Raw genomic sequence first — 21,287 nt, 5'->3', positions numbered from 1 at the left:
CTGTTCTCAGTCCAGGATATTAAGTGGACAGGCTGGTATCAGTCCAGGGTATTAAGTGGACAGGCTGTTCTCAGTCCAGGATATTAAGTGGACAGGCTGGTATCAGTCCAGGGTATTAAGTGGACAGGCTGGTATCAGTCCAGGATATTAAGTGGACAGGCTGTTCTCAGTCCAGGATATTAAGTGGACAGGCTGTTCTCAGTTCAGGATATCAAGTGGACAGGCTGGTATCAGTCCAGGGTATTAAGTGGACAGGCTGTTCTCAGTCCAGGATATTAAGTGGACAGGCTGTTCTCAGTCCAGGATATTAAGTGGACAGGCTGGTATCAGTCCAGGGTATTAAGTGGGCAGGCTGGTATCAGTCCAGGGTATTAAGTGGACAGGCTGTTCTCAGTTCAGGATATTAAGTGGACAGGCTGGTATCAGTCCAGGGTATTATGTGGACAGGCTGTTCTCAGTCCAGGATATTAAGTGGACAGGCTGTTCTCAGTCCAGGATATTAAGTGGACAGGCTGTTCTCAGTCCAGGATATTAAGTGGACAGGCTGGTATCAGTCCAGGGTATTAAGTGGACAGGCTGTTCTTAGTCCAGGATATTAAGTGGACAGGCTGTTCTCAGTTCAGGATATTAAGTGGACAGGCTGGTATCAGTCCAGGGTATTAAGTGGACAGGCTGTTCTCAGTCCAGGATATTAAGTGGACAGGCTGTTCTCAGTCCAGGATATTAAGTGGACAGGCTGTTCTCAGTCCAGGATATTAAGTGGACAGGCTGTTCTCAGTCCAGGATATTAAGTGGACAGGCTGTTCTCAGTCCAGGATATTAAGTGGACAGGCTGGTATCAGTCCAGGGTATTAAGTGGACAGGCTGTTCTTAGTCCAGGATATTAAGTGGACAGGCTGTTCTCAGTCCAGGATATTAAGTGGACAGGCTGTTCTCAGTCCAGGATATTAAGTGGACAGGCTGGTATCAGTCCAGGGTATTAAGTGGGCAGGCTGGTATCAGTCCAGGATATTAAGTGGACAGGCTGTCCTCAGTCCAGGATGCTCAGTGATGCTCCGCGGACACGCCCCGTCGCCAGGGGGCCGGGGGGCAGGTAATTGACTCAGCAGCCCTGATATTGATTGGAGCCTCCCCGCCTCCCCGCCTCTGCCGCCCGCACTCCCCGCTCCCTCCGCCCGCGGCTGGCCCCGTTATTCCGCCCCGCCGAGCCCCGTCCCTCCGCTCCGCCCCGCCGGAGCCGCGCCGGAGCCTCCGCAGACGGAGAGATGTTCTCGTCCAAGTCGGTGTCCCCGTCGCCCTCCCTGGACCAGGGGGACTCGGACGCCCTGGACATCCGCACCAAGGTGCAGCTCTTCGGCGTGCTCTGGAAGAAGCCCTTCGGACGCCAGACCGGCAAGTGGTCCCGGAGGTGAGGTGGGCGCCGGGGCGGGGGCTGGGGGCCACGGAGCCGGGGCGCCCCTCGTTCTTATAGGAAGATGTAAAGGAAGCCTATAGGATGTACATCTTATGCTACTTCCTGCACTCTGCCCTTAGAGGAGAATCTGAAGGGTTGCCCCTAAATAATGCCAACCATATGTCATGTCCTGTACCTGGAAGGCGAGTACCTTCCCCTATAGAGGGTGTAGGATGCCAATTCTATGTCATGTCCTGGAAGGCGAGTACCTTCCCCTATAGATGGTGTGGGATGCAAATTCTATGTCATGTCCTGTACCTGGAAGGCGAGTACCTTCCCCTATAGAGGGTGTAGAATGCCAATTCTATGTCATGTCCTGGAAGGCGAGTACCTTCCCCTATAGATGGTGTGGGATGCAAATTCTATGTCATGTCCTGTACCTGGAAGGCGAGTACCTTCCCCTATAGATAGTGTAGGATACCAATTCTATGTCATGTCCTGTACCTGGAAGGCGAGTACCTTCCCCTATAGATGGTGTAGGATGCCAATTCTATGTCATGTCCTGTACCTGGAAGGCGAGCACCTTCACCTATAGATGGTGTAGGATGCCAATTCTATGTCATGTCCTGTACCTGGAAGGCGAGTACCTTCCCCTATAGATAGTGTAGGATACCAATTATATGTCATGTCCTGTACCTGGAAGGCGAGTACCTTCCCCTATAGATGGTGTAGGAGCCAATTCTATGTCATGTACCTGGAAGGCAAGTACCTTCCCCTATAGATGGTGTAAAGAATCCTATGCCATGTGCTGTATCCTGCCCTTATAGGAGGGTTTAAAAGAGCCATATAGAATCTCGCTATGTTATGTATCTTGCCTTTATAGGAGGGTGTAAATGAAACCTATAGAATATCAGTCATGTGCCATGTCCTGTATCCCGCATTTACAGGACGTTTTGAAGGACTCCCTATAGAATATCAACGCTATATCATGTCCTGTACCTGGAAGACGAGTACCTTCCCTTATGGATGGTGTAAAGGACGCCCTATGGGATGCGAATCCTTTGGTATGTCTTGCAGAGTGGCGGGGGGCGCCTGCAATGATAAGAGTTTGTAATGGACGCCTATAGAATGCCAGTCCTATGCTGTGTTCTGTCTCTGGAAGGTGGACATCTACTCTTACAGGAGAGTCTGGGGGGACTTAATAAAATATGAGGAAATGTTCTGAAAGAACCCCTATAGGATGTTAATCCTATACCTTGCCCTGTACTCTTGAAGCTGATCCCCTGCCCTTATAGGAATGTCTGAATGAACCCCTAGGGAATGTCAATGGCTCATCATATACCCTGGAAGGCATGCACTGGCCCTATAGAAGTGACGAGGTAAAAGAACCCCTATAGAATGTTAATCCTATATAAATCCTGTCGCTCTGAAGGTAGTCTGTTCATATACGTTTAGTATGCTGTCCCTTATAGAATGCCGGTGCTGTGTTCTGTACCTCGGGAGGCGGGTATTTGCTCTTATAAAGGGTGCAGAGGAACCTATACAATCTCACCCATATGTAATGTCCTGTAACCTAGAAAGAGGAGTTTTGCCCTCACTACATTTTTCTACGAGACCTCCTCGGGCTGCCACTGTTATGTCTTGTACCTCGGGGAAGAGGAGCCCTCCACGGAAGAATATATGAAACCCTTATAGAATATGCACGCTATGTATGACCTGTTGCTTGGAAGGAGGGAACTGCCCAGATTTGATAAAACTATAGGGTATCAATGTTATATAAGGCTGTTTAGAGGTTCAGTTTTTTGTCTGTCTGGGGGGGTTAATTCACAAGACCCTATAGGAAGGCAAAGCCGCTGTTTGACAGAAATGCTCTCAGCTGTCCTTTTAAGTTTTCTATGGAGCCCATACATTAAGTCAGTGTCATGGTATATTGACTAGCTTGAAATGCCAGGCTCTTCCGGTGATGTAGGGTGTCAGTGGAATGTTAGGGGGCGGGTATGCCCGTTCCCTGCGGGTCTGCGGGGGCTGTCTCGTTCGTTCGGGGGTTTGAAGAGGTGCGTTTGAATATGCTCCCGGCACACCCCGCCCCCACCCTTACCACCAACATAGGATGCTGAAGTTACGCACAGTAGCGCAGAAGCTAAGGCGCAGACCTGACTTTATAGATCTCTACAGTGGCGTTCAAGAAGTCGTCGATGGCACCCCCATGTGCCTAAAATCACACAGTGCGGCCGATTGAGGAAGCCGGGATTAGATTCCAAATCTCCCCCTTCCACACCCACTAACTCAGCCACCAGAAGACCTGCGCTATCAGTCACGAAGCTCTGTGTGCAGACATCATCCTCAAACGGCCAATGAGACATGTTCATTTATCTGGAACTAATTGGCGCTAAAAACAGTTCTCTGAAAGGTCTCCAATGACCATTACGTTGCGGTTCATTAATTTTTATGGCAGATAAAAAAAAACTGTAGAGCCTGATTTAGTGGCAGACGGTGAAAAAACTCGCAGATGACTTAAATCTGCCAGCAGAGGAATTCCCTCTGATCTAGAGTTCCAACAACTGTGAGAAAATCCACCTAAATCCGCCGAACCATGCGCTATCTCTGTTACCGAGTAGGCCAAAACAGCCAAATCCGGTGGCGGTAAATCCGCCATGTCCGTAACTGGACATCCGCCAGGATTAGAACAGAATAATCCTTCAAATATCTCTGCCTTGAAGACACTGGAGAAGTAGCAACGAGAGACTGTGAACGCAACCCCTCTGCTGCCTACAAGCACCCCCCTCCTCCCTGCAGGGGCAGGGAAACAGAGGCCTAGCCCCCCTTGGTGCAGCAGGTGCAGTGGCACCGGGCCCAGAGGCCTGAGGGACCCATTGAACCCTGGACTTCACTTTTCAAACAGCGGCCAGGGAGGTTGGGGGTGTTGACAGCGGCGCACCTCTCTTTAGAGGTGCATTCTCAGCATTTTAAAATCCCTGAGGTGAGACAGGGTCCTGTCGTAAAATCCACCAGCAGAGTTGCCAAGTGGCCGTAAATCTACGGTAAAATTGACCACTTTGGCTGAAATTTGGCCGGTAATTTCCATGTATGAGCCACAATCGCAGAGATGTCTAAATGCGCAGAGTTTACTGCGCCTGCGGATGAGCAAAATCCGCCAGCCAGACTCTCACTTGGGCTCTCAATAGCAATATATGGTCATAATCAGTGCTTTAAATGGGCCGGCACTGTCCGGTACTGAGTACTGGCACTTTTTTATTTTGAGAGGGAGAGTACCGGCACTTATCAAGAGTGACGTAATACTTTTAATTCGAGAGTACCGTCACTTCTTTTAAACACGCAGATACTCTGGTACAGAGTACCTGCACTTCTATTTTCCATTTCATGCACTGGTCATAATATATAGTAAATTATTATAATCCTGGCGGCCTTTGAATTTATCTGACATTTAACTGATGCTTTTTTTATTTTTTATTTTTTTTATTCTCTGAAATAGAGATGGAAAACGTGTTTTCCAATGGTTTTTTTGTCGTTTTTTTTAATGCAGAAAGTATGTCCTCTTTTGAGCTACTCTTAATCCTGCAGCTCACAAATGTCAGGTAATGCCTGTGCAGACTGAAAAGGGGTGAAGGGGGTGCAGGTTTCTTAACAGCTTGAGATGTTTGTAGGTACCACAGAGTCAGGGCCTGATTGACAGTTTGGAGGGCGGGCACTGTTCCGCAAACATGGCAGCGCCCCCGTCTGCCAAACTCTTGGCCCGCCCACCTCATTTAGAGTCTGTTTTTACCGTAATCTTTACACCGCCGAAGCCTCCATAATTTGGTTTTGTTGACGGAAAGCCTCCTTCAGCCTCCCAACAGAGTATGGGCCATCAGAGGAAGTGCATTGCACCACTCACTCTATTTAGGTTCGACATTGTAATGTCCTTTTTTTTACTCGCCACATACTAGAAAAAATAGAAAAAAACAAATACCTACCCCATACCCTGGGAGAAAACTCCCCTGGTGTGGGGGTCATTTGTTTTTTGTTTTTCAAATACAAACTCCTGCTTTGGGATTCTGCTTCTGAAAAGATTACAAAAGTTTAAAAGTATGTTGAATGGCCATTGAAAATGACAGTGGGCTCCCCGTACACTCTATGTACTTTGACGGGCACAGCTGTGATAGCGGTTCTGTCAAGGCCTAATCAAAACCCAGAATTTTGTTTGGGATCTGATCCCGCTTTCAGCTAGGAAAACAGTTGCGGTGGAGTTGATACTTTGTTCCTAGCCTACCGTAACAGCCAGGCCCAGACTGGCCTTTGCGGGCACCGGGCAATCCCCCGTTGGGCCGAATGGGTGTGGGCCGGTTTTGGGCCCTTGGGGGCCGTTTTTGCAGCATAGCTGCACAAATGGCACTGTAACAAAATCGGCCGAAAACCGGCCCTGGCAAAGAGCGTGATTGCACCCACAACCCCCCCCCCGCAGGGGCGGTGGGGAGGTGGCCGAGCACTTTGCCAGAGCCGGTTTTGGTTCCCAGTCTGGCCCTGGTAACAGCCTCCTGGCAGGGGTGAATAAATCAACCCTGAAGAGGCTGCAGGTAGTGCAGCACGCAGCAGCTAGATTGCTTTTAAAACTTCCCCGTAGGGCTTCAGGATCAGCATCACTGAAATCTCTTCACTGGCTCCTGCTACACAAGAGAATTTTATTCAAACTTCTTGTCACCACCTTCAGAGCTATCCGCCAACTGGAGCCAGTATATCTTTCCACAAAATTCACAGCATACACCACAACGAGGACACGCAGATCTTCGTTTGCAAACCTACTCAAAACCGCCTGGTTTTAAACTTAAAACGGGGGAGGGAAATCTGCAACCGTGTTAGGTGCAAAGGCCTGGAATCTTATGCCAAATAAATTGGGATCGATAGAACCTGAAATGCAGTTTAGGAAGGCCCTAAAGACCTGGATTTATGGAGCATCAAACGAACTCTGTCAAGCCCTCATCTAGGTCTCCATTCTCCATTGCTGTTTGTTATCTGTACAGCGCCAGGAGGCTCCTTTCGGAGTGACAGTTTGCGCTTTATAAATGTCACATTTCAATTCAGGTACAACAATGTCCTCGGGCTGAGGTCATCTCTAAATTTGGCAGACTGCAGTCCGCAAGGGTAGTGGAGATAATGTCTTCCGTCACACTGCCGACGGGGGTCAGTAACCTCCAAATCCTCTTCATCTGTTACACATGGATGCTTCTAGGGCTGAAGCCACACAGTGATTTATTTAGCAATTAATCATTTTCAGAGTAACTAGTTTCAACTTCAGGCTCCCCCATAAAACAATGAAATACCCATTCTTCTGCCTTCCATTTATTAGTGTGAGTCAGGAGTGGCTCGTGTCAAGGAAAAGAGGTGGGATGGGTGGTCAGGGGGGTTGATGGGGGACAACGGAGACAAATAAAAAAAGAAAAAAGAACTTACCTGCCGCCCTCCAGCATCGCGCACTTCTGCTCCTGTCCCCTGCAGGCACAAGCTCCCAGACAGCCCTGCGGCCAATCCTGAAGCTGATCTCATGCATAAGAGCAGCTTCAGGACTGGCCTGAGAGCCATGTATTTGTGTTCCTAGGGAGACTGGGAGCCCGGGCCTGCTGTTTCCAACCCAGAAACGCAGCTCGGGTTGGAGAGAGCTTCAGTGCGCATGTCGGTTTGGCCGTCCTGAGACGGCAGCCAGACTGTAAGGCGTGGTGATAACTGTGCTGCCCACCACTCCCCCTCCAGTACTGTCACCCCCTGAGCCCGCCTCCAAGACTCGGCACACAGTCACTTAGAATAAAAATAAAAAGATAATAAAATGGGATTTAAACCCATCTTATTATCGTTTTGTTTTTCAAGTTTTTGAGGGTGCTGGGGCAGGCGGGTTGACGCTCCTGCTGCTGTTGTGAGTGCCATTCTTCGATGTTGCGGTGCAACTGAGGAAATGTCTGTGTTCTTCAAAATCAGACTGTCAAAATCATTAGGAATTTTACTTTATTTACTCAAAATATTGTTTATATTCTAATGTATGTTCTAAACATTTCAATATTTCTGACATGTTTTAAATAAAATAAATTACTTAAAAAATATGGATAAACATCAATAAAATGCAGAAAAATCGAAATACATAAATCCAGGTGGAAATTAAAAAAAATGAATACCTGGGACCCCTAGATGCATTTGCATGAGACATATTGGCTATTTTCAATAATGCTTCCATCCCGTCTCAGTTTAGCTGTGCTGACCAATAGTGTCTGCTGTAACTACCCTTGGCCGTGGGAACGGGACCTTATATTAACTCCCTCTCAAATAAAGTAAAAGGAGCCCCTGGCCTGTTTTCTCCTTCTCATTGCGCTTGTCGCCTGCACCCTCTTCAAAACCAGCACCCCTGCCTACCTGGCTCAAAGCTCACCATCTCTGGGGGCTCTCGGCACAGCAGCAGCCAGGACACCATCAGACTGGAGATGATGAAGTGACAAAAATAAGAAATAAATAAGGCAGCAGGCCATGTCCATCTATGTGCCAATGACCTAAACTAACATCCCTGTATCAATCAGGACCGTTTCATCCACCTTCGGTTTAAGAAAGAGCTGAAGACGCATCTCTTTAAAGAACACTACATCACAGTGCAGTAACAGCCCACTACTGCTCCTAGAGCCAAGCTACCTCTGCAGTCACTTGTTGACCGTGTCTTTGCCTCTGACCCTGTACAGCTCTCCTCTGCCCTATGTTTAGGTCTACAATATGTAATACCGGGAAACATCCTTTACATCGTGGTGATTACACTGCGAGGCATTTAGAACGCTGTCATTACAACGCAAGCGCTACATTGACTTGCACTGGAGAGCGCTATAACCTAAGGAATAGTAAGATTTACTATCCAACACCTTCCCTACTGTACGTAGACTGGTGTTGGAATAGTAAATCGTACTACTCTTAAGTCCAGCGCCCTCCAGCGCAAGTCGTTATAACGGCTTGCGTTGTAAAAACTATTGCGATCATTTTGGTCGCGTTGTAACATCACATATTCATAATACCACATACATATGTCACGGTGCTTACATTCTGCAGGCAGTCGCCAGCATATACCCCCGTTGCTCACTGTTGCTCTCCGAGTCTTTTCATGTTTGAAATGCTGTGAATGTTTTCACCAAGGGAGGACTGGATGACCTTCCCGGGGGCAACCAGAGATGCACAATGGCGCAGAATGGCAGCTAGATATGGATTTATTGGCAGTATCCCTGTTGGAACTGATTTTGAAACCAGCTGGACTAACAATGTGCGTCAACAACACTTTAGATGTTACCCCAGGGCACTGTGTTGTTTTTATGCCCAATATTTCAGTACTTTTCTGTTACACTGGAATCTTTATGTCCCATTCTTCATACTTTGGGTGTCTACCCTCATCTTTCACTACACTTAACTGGACTTTGCGTGACCCCATGGAAAACTTTCAAAGTATTGAAGGCTGAGGCAAACTGATGGAGAGAAGCTTGTCCAAAACCATAGGGAATGCCAATTAGTCATGCTGGCCCTATTGCCTTTGACAATGCTTGTTTATTGCTGCAATACTTGCATTATAATAATAATAATCCACATTTGTAAAGCGCACAATCACCCGTAAGGGTCTCTAGGCGCTGGGGGCCGTCGGGAAGATTAAGCAAGCTATTGCCCAGGGTCATTGTGGAATGGTATCTGTCATTGAGAGTCTGCTGGAGTGTCAACCTCTGCAGCTGTCACCTATACAGTGTGTCTTTTTTGCCTGGACACTGGCACTTAACGTACTTCTGCTAATATATATAAATTGCATCATGTACTCTCCTGATTGGTGTCCAAGTTCATGCAATCAACTGCAACAAAAAACAAGCATTGGCAAATCCAAAAGGTCTCCGCAATCTGAGATCTATTGCCGTTGTCAATGTCTCTTAGCCATGTTGAATACAGCAAGGCTACTGTTCAGCATGGTTCAAAGACATGTAAAAAAGCGTCAAGACCCAGCCTGCATGGAATAACGCAAATAGAATGTGATGGGATATGGTGTGGGATATTCTGTTTTCAGTTGCTAGAGGGACCCACTACACTGCAGAACAAAGCTCGAATTGAAATCCCTGATCAATCAATCAATCAATCAAAGACATTTATAGAGCGCACTACTTACCCGTAGGGTCTCAAGGCACTGGGGGGAGGGGGGTGCCGCTACTGCTCGAACAGCCAGGTCTTCAGCTTCTTCCTGAAGGAGAGGTGGTCTTGGGTCAGGCGCAGGTTGGTCGGGAGGGAGTTCCAGGTCTTGGCGGCCAGATAGGAGAAGGACCTTCCTCCTGTTGTCGCTCTTCGGATGCGGGGGACGGCGGCGAGGGCGTGGTTGGCTGATCGGAGGTGGCGTTTGGGAGCGTAGAAGTTGATACGGTTGTTGAGGTAGCTCGGGCCTTGGTTGTGTAGGGCTTTGTGTGCGTGGGTGAGGAGGCGGAAGGTGATTCTTTTGTTGACGGGGAGCCAATGCAGGTCTCTCAGATGTCCGGAGATGTGGCTGGTTCGTGGGATGTCGAGGATGAGTCTGGCTGAGGCGTTCTGGATCCGCTGGAGTCTCTTCTGGACCTTGGCGGTGGTACCGGCGTAGAGGGCGTTGCCGTAGTCCAGTCGACTGGTGACGAGGGCCTGGGTGACGGTCTTCCTGGTCTCGGTGGGGATCCACCAGAAGATCTTCCGTAGCATGCGTAGGATGTTGAAGCACGCCGAGGAGACGTTGTTGACTTGCCTGGTCATGGAGAGGGATGAGTCCAGGATGAAGCCCAGGTTGCGTGCGTGGTCCGTCGGTTTGGGTGCGGTGCCCAGGGCGGGAGGCCACCAGGAGTCGTCCCAGGCGGAGGGCGATGAGCCCAGGATGAGGACCTCCGTCTTGTCTGAGTTCAGTTTCAGGCGGCTGGTCGTCATCCATTCGGCTACCTCTTTCATCCCTTCGTGCAGGTTGGCTCTGGCGGCGGCAGGGTCGTTGGTCAGGGAGAGTATCAGCTGGGTGTCGTCGGCGTAGGAGATTATGTTGAGGTCGTGTTGGCGTGCGATGGCCGCGAGGGGGCTCATGTAGACGTTGAAGAGGGTGGGGCTCAGCGAGGATCCTTGAGGGACGCCGCAGATGACATCGGTGGCCTCTGACTTGTACGGTGGTAGGCGGACTCTCTGCGTTCTTCCGTCGAGGAAGGAGATGATCCATCCCAGAGCCTTCTCCTGGATTCCGACGTTTCTGAGGCGCTGTACTAGGGTGCGGTGGCAGACAGTGTCGAATGCCGCGGAGAGGTCTAGGAGGATGAGGGCCGCTGTTTCTCCGTTGTCCATCAGGGCTCGGATGTCATCGGTGGCGGCGATGAGGGCGGTCTCGGTGCTGTGGTTGGCTCGGAAGCCAGACTGTGAGGGGTCGAGGGAACCATTCGTCTCAAGGAAGGCTGCCAGCTGCTTGTTGACGGTCTTCTCGATGACTTTGGCTGGAAACGGGAGGAGCGAGATGGGGCGGTAATTCTTGAGTTCGGTGGGGTCCGCTGTGGGTTTCTTGAGTAGAGCGCTGAGTTCGGCATGCTTCCAGCTCTCAGGGAAGGTGGCGGTGTCGAAGGATGTGTTGATGATGTCTCGCAGGTGGGGTGCGATGACAGCGTCGGCCTTGTTGAAGACGTGGTGAGGGCAGGGGTCGGTCGGAGATCCGGAGTGGACGGAGTTCATCGTGCGGACGGTGTCTTCGGTGCTGATCGGAGTCCAGGCGCGGAGGGTGGTGGTGGGGGGTGGTGGTTCGGTCGTGGTGTACGTTGGTTGGTTGTTGAAGCTGTTGTGTATGTCCGCGATCTTGTTGTGGAAGTATGAGGCGAGGGAGTTGCAGAGGTCTTGCGATGGGGTGATGTCGTTGTTTCCTGCGCTGGGGTTGGAAAGCTCTTTCACGATGTTGAAGAGTTCCTTGCAGTTGTGTGCGTTGTTGTCCAGCCGGTCCTTGAAGGCAGTTTTCTTGGCGGCGCGGATCATCTGGTGGTGCTTCCGGGTGGCAAGCTTGAAGGTGGTCCAGTTGTCCGGTGTTGGTTCCCTTCTCCAGGCTTTCTCGAGGGTTCGGCAGTTCTTCTTGGAGCTCTTGAGTTCGTCGGTGAACCATGGGGCCTTCTTGCTGCCGGGTCTGCTGGGCGGGGTCCTTAGCGGGGCGAGCTCGTCCGCGCAGTCGCCGATCCACTTCGTGAGGTTGTCGGCGGCCTGGCTGGGGTTCGCTGAGCTGGCAGGAGGGTGCTGGCTCAGGGAGGTGGCGAGCTGGTCGGCTGTGATCTTGTTCCTGAGCAGCATAATGACACTTCACGCACGTTTAAAATCATGCATTGTTATTTCAAGCCCCCCAAAACTTTGAAAAATTTATTTACTCAAAGTCTTTTTAAACTGATCAACAGCAGTGTTTAATTGTTCCTTCCTTTTTAAATGCAGATTGTGTGCTCAGATTCCTAAAAACTACCTTGTTCAAAATGAAGCCTGGGTGGGAGGAGAGGGAGCGTTTAAAAACACGAGCACTCGTGGGGAGTGCTCAAACTAAAGAAAAATAAAACAGGAGCAGTTGGAAACGAAGCCTGGGTGGGAGAAGGCGGAGCGTGTGAAAACACGCACACTGAAACAGTATCTTTATTTAGAGGACATAAAGCAGTTCGGAAAATAATTAAAAGATGTGGCTAAGATGTAAGGCCTTCGATGTACTTGAGAGTATAATTTACTAATCAAATTAGTACCCAAGAAATATTTTGCAAAACATATGTCATAGAATTCCAACCAAACTGTTGTCATTTTCTGGGCCTTTTCAGAACTATTTTTGCAGTTGACCTTAATGTTTTGACCCCCATTATCGCACATCCATACACTTTGCGTTTTTAGGGGAGGGGAGCTCAGTGTTTTCAGGGGCCCATCTTTTCAGTTTGACATCCTTAATGCCAACGTAAGACAAATACGCACACAAACTTGGACAAATTAGATAACCTGTGTGGAGGCTGCAAACTAGGCCTCAACCAGCCTCGAAGTGCCAAATGAGAGAAAAAGCCTGTCATCCCGATAGGTCTTAATAAGTCTCGAGCTCCCTCCTCGGTGACGTCAGGTCCGGTATATACCGTCCCTCTAAACACCTTGACCATTTTCACCCCACAACTCGATTTTACTTTAGTTCAGTCTAGACGTCTTAGGGTTCAGCAGCTCCAGGGTGTTGGCGGTTCTCAGAGGGTTTTACAAAAGAATCTTAGATTGTGTCTGGCGCGCGTCCTACTGCGATAAGATCAAAAAGTCTTCAAAACTTCAACTGCACAAGTTCATCCACTTTATACAGAAAGCGCAAAAAAATGCTTTTTGCATCTTAAATAGTTGAATCAAACCATGCTGGGCCAGAGATGCTGTTTGTTCAGCAGATACTTAACCACCAGCTCCCTCCAGTGTGATCCAACCTTCTCAGGCTCTGGCTGATTCACTGCTGATGATGTCTTTATTAAGGTTAGTAGATGAGAGCGGACATCAAAGCCATCGTCTTCTTCCTCTCGCTGTCCCAACTTGGCTGACAGCAAGATGATGGTGATGGGACCGTGTCCCTGGGTGACCTCAGCAATTGATGTAGTGGAGCAAGAGTTGCAGCTCCTTGAAGATCCAGGCCCATGTAACTTACTTTAGGATCAAAAAGGCTACCCAGGAGATGCTCTTGGAGATGTGCTTATATTCTTAATTTATGGGCCAATAAGTTATGGCCCCTTTCAGTGGGCCTGGACCAGGGCATCTCTCTGACCAACCAGATTTAAACTCTGGTTGAGTTATGTTTTTACCACCTGAAGATGTGTGTAGATTATTGCCTTTTTGTCATTCTTTGCCCACTCTAGGCTCAACTATTGTAGTGCTGCTTTTTTGGGGTTTCCAACAAAATGTATCACCAGACTATAGTTTGTTCATCATCAGCTGTGTTTAAAAAAATGGCAAAATCAAGAGGCTTCACAGGTTTAAAGTGAGGCAAATGATCCAATTTATTAAATCTTGAGCTAGGCCTTTGGACCCATCTTTTCAGTTTAAAAAATTCCAACCTCCACCCAAAGTTCCTTCTGCATTGCAAGGTATGTTTAAATATAGGAAATTTGTAAAGAATCATTGGGGCTGAAGAGCTATGGGGAATATTGGCCCTAAACTATGTAATTCCCTGCTCCTGCCATAAAAAAGGAACCACACCAACTAGAAGTGTCACCAAAAGCTAGCTATTTGATTTACTTCTGTAAATGTGCAACAATACCATTCTTAGGTGTTGTACCAAGACGAAACAGCAAGCCAAACATCTACATACCAATGCACATGTAGCGCACTTCCCCCAAAGCAAAAATCCTTCACAATAAGTCCAATGTTTCGAGTATTACACTCATGCAGTGTGCACATCCACCACTCCCACTCTTTCCAGAGGGCAGTCACCAAGACCAATGTTGAATCAACTACAAATTTGGATTGCACCACCAATTCCGACTTCCAAAATGATTATGTACATTCAATACTTGTTATTGTAAAATTTCTTTATTCTTCACTTCAAAATTTAGTTAAAACAGCCAACGCGTTTCGTCCAACTTCGTGGACTTCCTCAGGGCGTAATATCTAATTATGTTCTTCAATGATTTCTGGCATTTAAAACAACACTGTTAGGTTCCTGTACTACAGTGTATGTCTTTCGTTTGAACTGATCCCTCCTGTATCCAGGGTACGTTCAATATTACTCTGCTCTTATGCCGCGCTTGTGTATCCATTCAAACCACCATGGTCATGCGTCTTTGACCGTGTAGTGTTACATGGTCAACGAACATAATTAGATATTACGCCCTGAGGAAGTCCACGGAAGTTGGACGAAATGCGTTGGCTGTTTGAACTAAATTTTGAAGTGAAGAATAAAGATATTTTGAAATAACAAGTATTGGATGGACATAATCATTTTGGAACTCGGAATTGGTGGTGCAATCCACATTTGTGGTTGAACCACTCTTAGTTGTCTTTATAGCGCCAAGAAACCCCGTCTGAGATGTACGTTTGGGGTTTACAAATACTATATAAAGCAAAGAAAAAATGGTGGGGAGATTGTCGTGCTGTTTGATTTACCTGATGGCATTCCCCACCAAGCTGGAGTCGTAGGGTAAAGGTGTGTTGTGTGGCGGTGTAGTCTTCCACGTGGTTCAATCCATTGGTCATGCGGGTACACACTGACTTTCCCTTCTTTATCCATATGATGACCCACAAGTGTCAATCTGTTAAGGATTGATACAGAATGTGCCATTATCTCCAAACACTGCCAACCTAGGAGCTGGGGAAAGCGGATTGAATCTCGGCGTCGGCTCAACATCCTATGATTCTGTGCAAATCACTTAATCTCCGCATGCCTAAAAAAATGTGACCTTGTGTAATATAATTGGTGCTCGAGTTAAGAGCTCCAATAACTTTGGGTCGAGTTCGCATTACATAAACTAGCACAAAAAACTCATCAACAAATTAGAGATCCAATGTGGCTGCCATTCCCCAGGTGTCTGTCTGTCCTATGTTCTACACTGGACTCCATTTGAATTCTGGAAAATTTGGAATTTCCAGGTGACCACAACTGTCTGCCGAATTCGCCTCTGATTGCAGCAGCTACTACAGGGAGAGTGGCACTTAGGGCTGACGTCAGCACACACCTTTTCTCCCTCGTGCACAAGGTGTGACATCCTTAATGTGTTCTCTGCCCACTATAACATCCTGATATTCCCCTGGCTAAATGCTTGTTTCATCAGGGGTCATTATGATGGGGGACCGAGGCGCCAGGGAGTGGATGGAGAGGCAGGTAAGTAACCCTGGCACCAGTGGCGGCCGCCACATAAATAAAGTGGGGGGGGGGAGCGCAGGGGGGAAGGAGAGCGGGAACAGGAGCGCAAGGGAGAGGGAGTTTTACTATAATAAAAAGTTAAACTTACTTGCTGCTGGCCACCTCCAGCATCGCGCCTCTGTGCTGGCTCTTCCTGGTCCCAGCAGACGCTAGCATCACGTCACAGACTCTCTGTCCAATCCCCGCGCTGAGAGCAGCGCAGGGTTTAGCCTGAGTGGGCTGGAAAGACACTCTGCTCAGGTTAGGGAGTCAGTGGGGTTTCTCCAGCCCAGATGTTCAATGCAGCGTTGGTTAGAGAAACCTAAGTGCGCATGTGTCTTTTGGTCGGCCAGAGAGAGCCGGCCAAACGTACATGCTCACGTAGGGAGTGCACGAAGCACTCCTCCTCCCACTTCCGTGCCCTGCCCCTCCCTGCACCCGCTGGCTGAGCCAGCTGCTTAAAAATAAAACAATAATGAAATATCATTTTATTTTTTAGCTGCCAACTCTGACCAGTGAGGCAATGCTACTGCGCCACTTTGTAGGAGCCACCCTTGCGTACAGGGCATGCTGTCTCCAAATCGCTGCCAAAATGCCACCGTAATCCACTCATGCCTTGCAGAAACGTCAGCATCATTTTTATTTATATAGTGATGGAACTCATCTGTGAGTTGCAATATCCTTATAATATATGGTAGGGGTACTTTATGGCATATATTACATGCAGAGATACCATGGATTGATTTACGTTTATCAAAAAATAAAAACCATTAGGAGGCACTCCTGGCAGAATGGTGCCTCTGAAGGATGCTAGGAACAATTAATAGTCGGTGATATGTCAGGGGCAAGCAGAAGACCCCGAAAGGCAAGTGTGGCTGTAGCAAGGTCAGTCACACGTCAGGTCCGAGTTTAATAATACTGCTGGGGGTTAGACAGGCCAGTAGGGTTGCAGAAGAGTTATTCGCCTGCGATAATGGAAATGTCTCCTGTCCTCAAAGTTCTAATAAAAGTCCTCTTGCATGAAGATGCTGACCCAACCTGAAATCTCTTTTTTTTAAATTTACTGGAGTGGATAATTACTCCGAAGAGCCTTAGCAAGGCGATAACAGTTATATATGTACTTAAAATGAGTGTAAAATGAGATCAGGCTCTCATTTTACGCCTAGTTTTTAACCTATCTAAATCGCATCACGTCACGCCCCTCCTTAAATCCCTACACTGGCTCCCCATTCAGCAACGCGCCCAGTTCAAGCTGGGCTGCATCATTTTCAATGCCCGGTCTGGCTCGACCCCTACCTTCATCACTTCTGTAATTCACTCTTACACCCCGACTAGGGAACTGCGCTCATCTGCCTTACAATTTCTTGCAGTCCCCCGCTTCAAACGAAAAAAATGGGGAGGCTCCAAATTTTCTACTCTTGCCCCTGCCTTCTGGAACTCTCTCCCAATCCTCTTGAGATCCTGCCCTCAGTATTCCCTTTTCCGCAAGGCACTTAAAACTTTTCTTTTTACCCAAGCCTTTCCCTCCTAAAACGCTCCCCTGGGTGCCTAGTTTTTCCTGCCCTTTGGATTTGTAGTACTGCATAGCGCCATGAAACCGCTTGGTGAACGTGCGCTCTAAAAATATTTTTAAACTCAAACTCTCAATACAGATCTTTTTGTTTGAACAGGAGGGGTTGATGTAGAGTCAGTCACAAACTAATTAGCAGGTCATTGTTGAGCTCATTGACAGGCTGGTAGGGCTGGGGCGGAGTCAGCCACATGGATGATAGGAACAGGCGGGTGAGTTGGGGGCTTAGCATGGCGCCCTGTATTTTCTCAATACTTTACACCATTTGCCCCTGGCTGCCCCCAGTGGATGGACCAGAAGGAACCGCCGTAAAGTGCCCCAGAAACCCCAAGAGAGGAAGAGATGCAAAGCAGCTGATAAATAAATAAAGAGATAAAATCATGCAGAGAGTGCAGGCAGATGAAAGCATCAAAAACTGAATTGATTCCATGTGACTTAAACCACACTGAAACTAGACTTACTTAAAGCCTCCGAGGACCGCGTGACGGTTACCAGGGGCGGCTTTAGCGCCGGTGACGCCCTGTGCGACAATGTTTGTGGCGGCCCCCAAGGAGTCCCTCACTACCACCCTTTAACAGTGGCCCCTCATGTCTCCATAAGCACTCTCTCTCAGATGTACTTGATTAGACATATAGCCCCACCCATACCAACCAGTTTAGGATGTCAGAGCATTTTACATCACACACACATTACACAGAGACAATCAATCATATGTGTGTGAATCAGTGGGAAACAACCATTACGCCGCGGTCATAACACCGCAGTACCATTACAACGCGGATTTTAGAACGCAAGTCGTTACCACGACTTGCGCTGGAGGGCGCTCTAGACTAAGGAATAGTGTGATTTACTATTCCAACACCTTCCCTACTGTACGTAGGCTGGAGTTGGAATAGTAAATCATACTATTCCTAAGTCCAGCACCCTACAGCGCAAGTCGTGGTAACGACTTAACGACTTGCGTTGTAAAAGCTGCATTGTGATGGTACTGTGGTGTTATGTACCGCGTTGTACCATCATACATCCAAATCAATGTATAGGAAATGTTACATAAGGCTAAGGACTACAAGGTGAGTCACATGTCATCCATACTGGTAGACAATATAGTTTAACCCCTTGACTGCGGCGAAAATTCCGCCCCGGTGCAGGGGGTTTTAATGAGTGGGCGGGGTTCGGATGGCCGGGGGCCGTCCTCCGCACACGCCCACTGTGACCCGTGACGGTCGTCACGTGCACACAAGGGGACAAGGGGTTAAGAGAGCTTGGGCTTGAGAAGCACAGACTCAGAATTTAAAACATAACCACATGGTTGGGGGTTCATTTAATAATAAGGCTTTTTTTTTACCGAAATGAACCCTTTTTGAAACATTACAGTAATGAAAGACGGAGGACAAAATCATGAGGCTCTAATCTTTACCTTGCAGTTTGTATGCAGTTCTTTGATGATAGTTATTAGTTCACTGTTCCATGTTAGGATTTTAACATCTACACTGCTCTGACAAAAGCATTGACCTATTTAAACTATATGCACTTTGTGATCCGCATGGTACACATTCTTTGCAGCAGGGATATTAACCCTCTGTGCTACCATAAAAGGAGTTTAAAACTTCCACTAGACAAAACTCCTCTCTCCAGGAAGAACATTAATCACTGAGTTATCTTGACTTTTTTATTGGTGTATGAAAATTGCTGGAGGCCAGCAATGCAGCAGCAGGTGCATTTAAAACCATAAAATACTTCCAAACAGTGCCCCCTGAAGAGTCAGCACCTGGTGCGGTGGCACCGCTTGCACAGCCCTAGAGCTGGCCCTGACGGTTACTGACACTGTCACGTTTTTAGAGATACGGCCTGCAGCCACCGAAAGAGCCGAACCAGAACCCAGCCAAGGGTCAGGCTTGGCACTAAGGGCCATACCAGGAGCCGAGCAGTCAACATCTCGAGGATTGAATATGGTTTTACAACGTTAGCAGGACTACCAAAAATTTCCACAGCACCATTAAAAGCATGCCTCAATGCAGCAGCAAGACTTATCACAGGAACGAGGAAATTTGACCATATCTCCCCGCACCTGAAAGCGTTAAATTGGCTACCGTACGAAGCTAGAATACAGCTAAAAATGGCATGTATTACCCACAAAGCAATCCATTACAACACACCTAGATACCTTGCCCAGAAAATTGAATTATCGGGGGGAAACAGACCTGCCAGGAGAGCCAAGGAACTGATGCTGAAACCACCCATCTTCAAGAAGAAGAAAAACCAACGAATAGGCATTTTCAGGTGCGGCTCCCAGAATCTGGAACTCTCTCCCCCCTAACATTAGAAAAATTACAAACACTGCAACATTTAGGAAGGAAACGAAGATATTTCTCATGAGTAAGTTCCTTCCATAGAAAAGACATTCCATCACCTAAGCCTGGACATAGAGGTGACTAAGGTATAACCATACGGGAAGTAAATAGGAAATCACCAACTCTATGTTGATACCAGAGGGCGACGCGATGCTAAATCTGGTTCTATAAAGCATAGAGGACTAAGGAAGTCATTAAAAATAATCATACATGGATGACCTCGTACAGCATATATATTATAATTAATCCCTAACCTACCTCAGAACATTTTATCATGTACTGTACCCCCATCTATTTATATCTTACTCTATCTTCCTCTATCTATTCTGGAAGGAAGTATACCCAACCAATTTCTCTACTGTCTTTTCGTATATTATGTAAGACGTGTCGTAAATCTAATTATTGTTTATGTTATGTTATGTTAAGCTCTCTGATACCCAAGGGTCTTGTTCATGCTATAGAAAACTTTCCAATAAATAAATAAATAAATAAACATATAGGCCATGTAAATCGTGCACCAAACGTCACGTAAAAACAAGATAAAGAGTCTTCAACATTTAAAAAAACTGTTGTTCTAACTTGTGGAAGCGTTTTACCTTAGTACATCAGATTATATAACTGCATTGAGTCTGGCATTTTTTAAAAAGTGATTCTTTCTCAACATGAGCTCAGAAATATTTATGACAGCCCCCCTGCCCTCATGATGATGCTGTGAGCGAGCCACGAGGGAAGTCGGTTGTCATGTGTATCCTGTAGGTGGCCCAGGTTATTGTGGAGGAAGTAAATTCTATTAAAACATTTGCAGAGAGTTTTACACTTCCTGAACTGCTGTACTCCAAAGTGCTACAAAATGTGAAGATAAAGGGAAAGGAGGCCCTGTGAAAGAACTAGAAGGTAATTGCCTAGTATCACACAGTTCAGTCACACAAGGAAGCAGGGATTGAGTCCTGATTTCCTGGTGGTGCAATTCATCGTCTTGAGGGGTATCTGTCTCTCCAGTTGTGCATCAAAAGTCAATGCTTTGTCAGTAATTCCTTGAGGAGCCATGACAATGCATTATGTAAGATATACATAATAAATTAAGTTGAAATAAGGCTTTCTAAGAAATGGTGCCTAAGGTAAAGGCGGCAGCAGAAACTGAATGAAAGCTCTACTTTTATTTTGGTTTGAGGTTCCAAGAGAACCTTGATCTGAACCAGCGGGCGGGCATCTTGCTCAACCATTCAGAGGCTCCCCCACTTTTAATTCCAGACAGCAGACACCCTTGACCCCCGCTGGCATCCGTGCATCAACAAATGGCTAGTCTGAGTTTTTACTCGAGGATGGGGAATAACTTCTGCATCCAGAGCTACTGGCTCCTTTACTTTGCATTTTTCTCCATTCTGGAGAACACTTCAGACATTTTATGTCTGCTTTAAGCAGGAGGAAAGTGTCAGGAGTAAAGCTGTGGGTGGAAGTGGGGTGTTGGGAGAAAGGGAACTGGGTGTTGGCAAAAATAAACACCCAGGGTGGGCCAGGGCTGTCGTGTATTTCTATAGGTTCTGATTCGATCCCCCTATTCCTGACCCTATTCTGGTTAAACTTACTAGCTAGTTAACTAACAGTCAGCCCATGAGGCAAGAAAACCCCCATGATGCAGATACCGTTATCTGACGCAGTCACACTACGGCACAGGAACGTGTTATCTGATTAGGTCATAACGCTTGAGATCTAATTAGACAAGCGACATTCCTCCAGCCCCTGATAAGGCATACGACGTTCTCATAACAAATCAAACCTATGACAACCTGGATAATCCGTGCGGCCATTGTTTTGATTTCACAGAGAACTTTAGTAAAGAATGTGCTAACGAGCAAGTCGTATGACATCTTTATTGACGTACCTATGTCCATCCTTACGTCAATCTCGGCACCTTTAAGGTATAAATATTGCCGACCTTGCCCTATGCAAACACACGCGTGGTGACAAGACGGAGCAGCCATACTTGCCGAAGCCGAGAGCAGAAGCAGACCCCGCAGGCAGCAGCCCCGCCTTCCTGACGCTCTGAGAGACGCGCTGCTATCTCAAGCCGAGAGACCCAGCACCGGCGCTTCTGGGCAGCCCTCGCAGGCAGCCTGGAATATCGAGAGC

At 47.5% G+C, this 21,287-nt stretch overlaps 1 protein-coding gene across 1 annotated transcript in view; it reads left to right on the top strand.

The window, feature by feature from the left end:
* Positions 1 to 1,265: 1,265 nt before the first annotated feature.
* Positions 1,266 to 21,287, top strand: part of PLEKHD1 (pleckstrin homology and coiled-coil domain containing D1) — a 292,760-nt gene continuing 272,738 nt past the window's right edge. Inside the window, exon 1 of the mRNA XM_078661983.1 lies at positions 1,266 to 1,408. Within this exon, the coding sequence (XP_078518109.1) occupies positions 1,266 to 1,408 (143 nt within the window). The remainder of the gene's footprint in view (positions 1,409 to 21,287) is intronic.

The sequence above is a fragment of the Lissotriton helveticus genome, chromosome 9 (assembly GCF_964261635.1).
Source record: "Lissotriton helveticus chromosome 9, aLisHel1.1, whole genome shotgun sequence".
Lineage (NCBI taxonomy): Eukaryota > Metazoa > Chordata > Amphibia > Caudata > Salamandridae > Lissotriton > Lissotriton helveticus.
The sequence above is the reverse complement of the archived record's forward strand: the minus strand, read 5'-3'. Positions and strand labels throughout refer to the sequence as shown.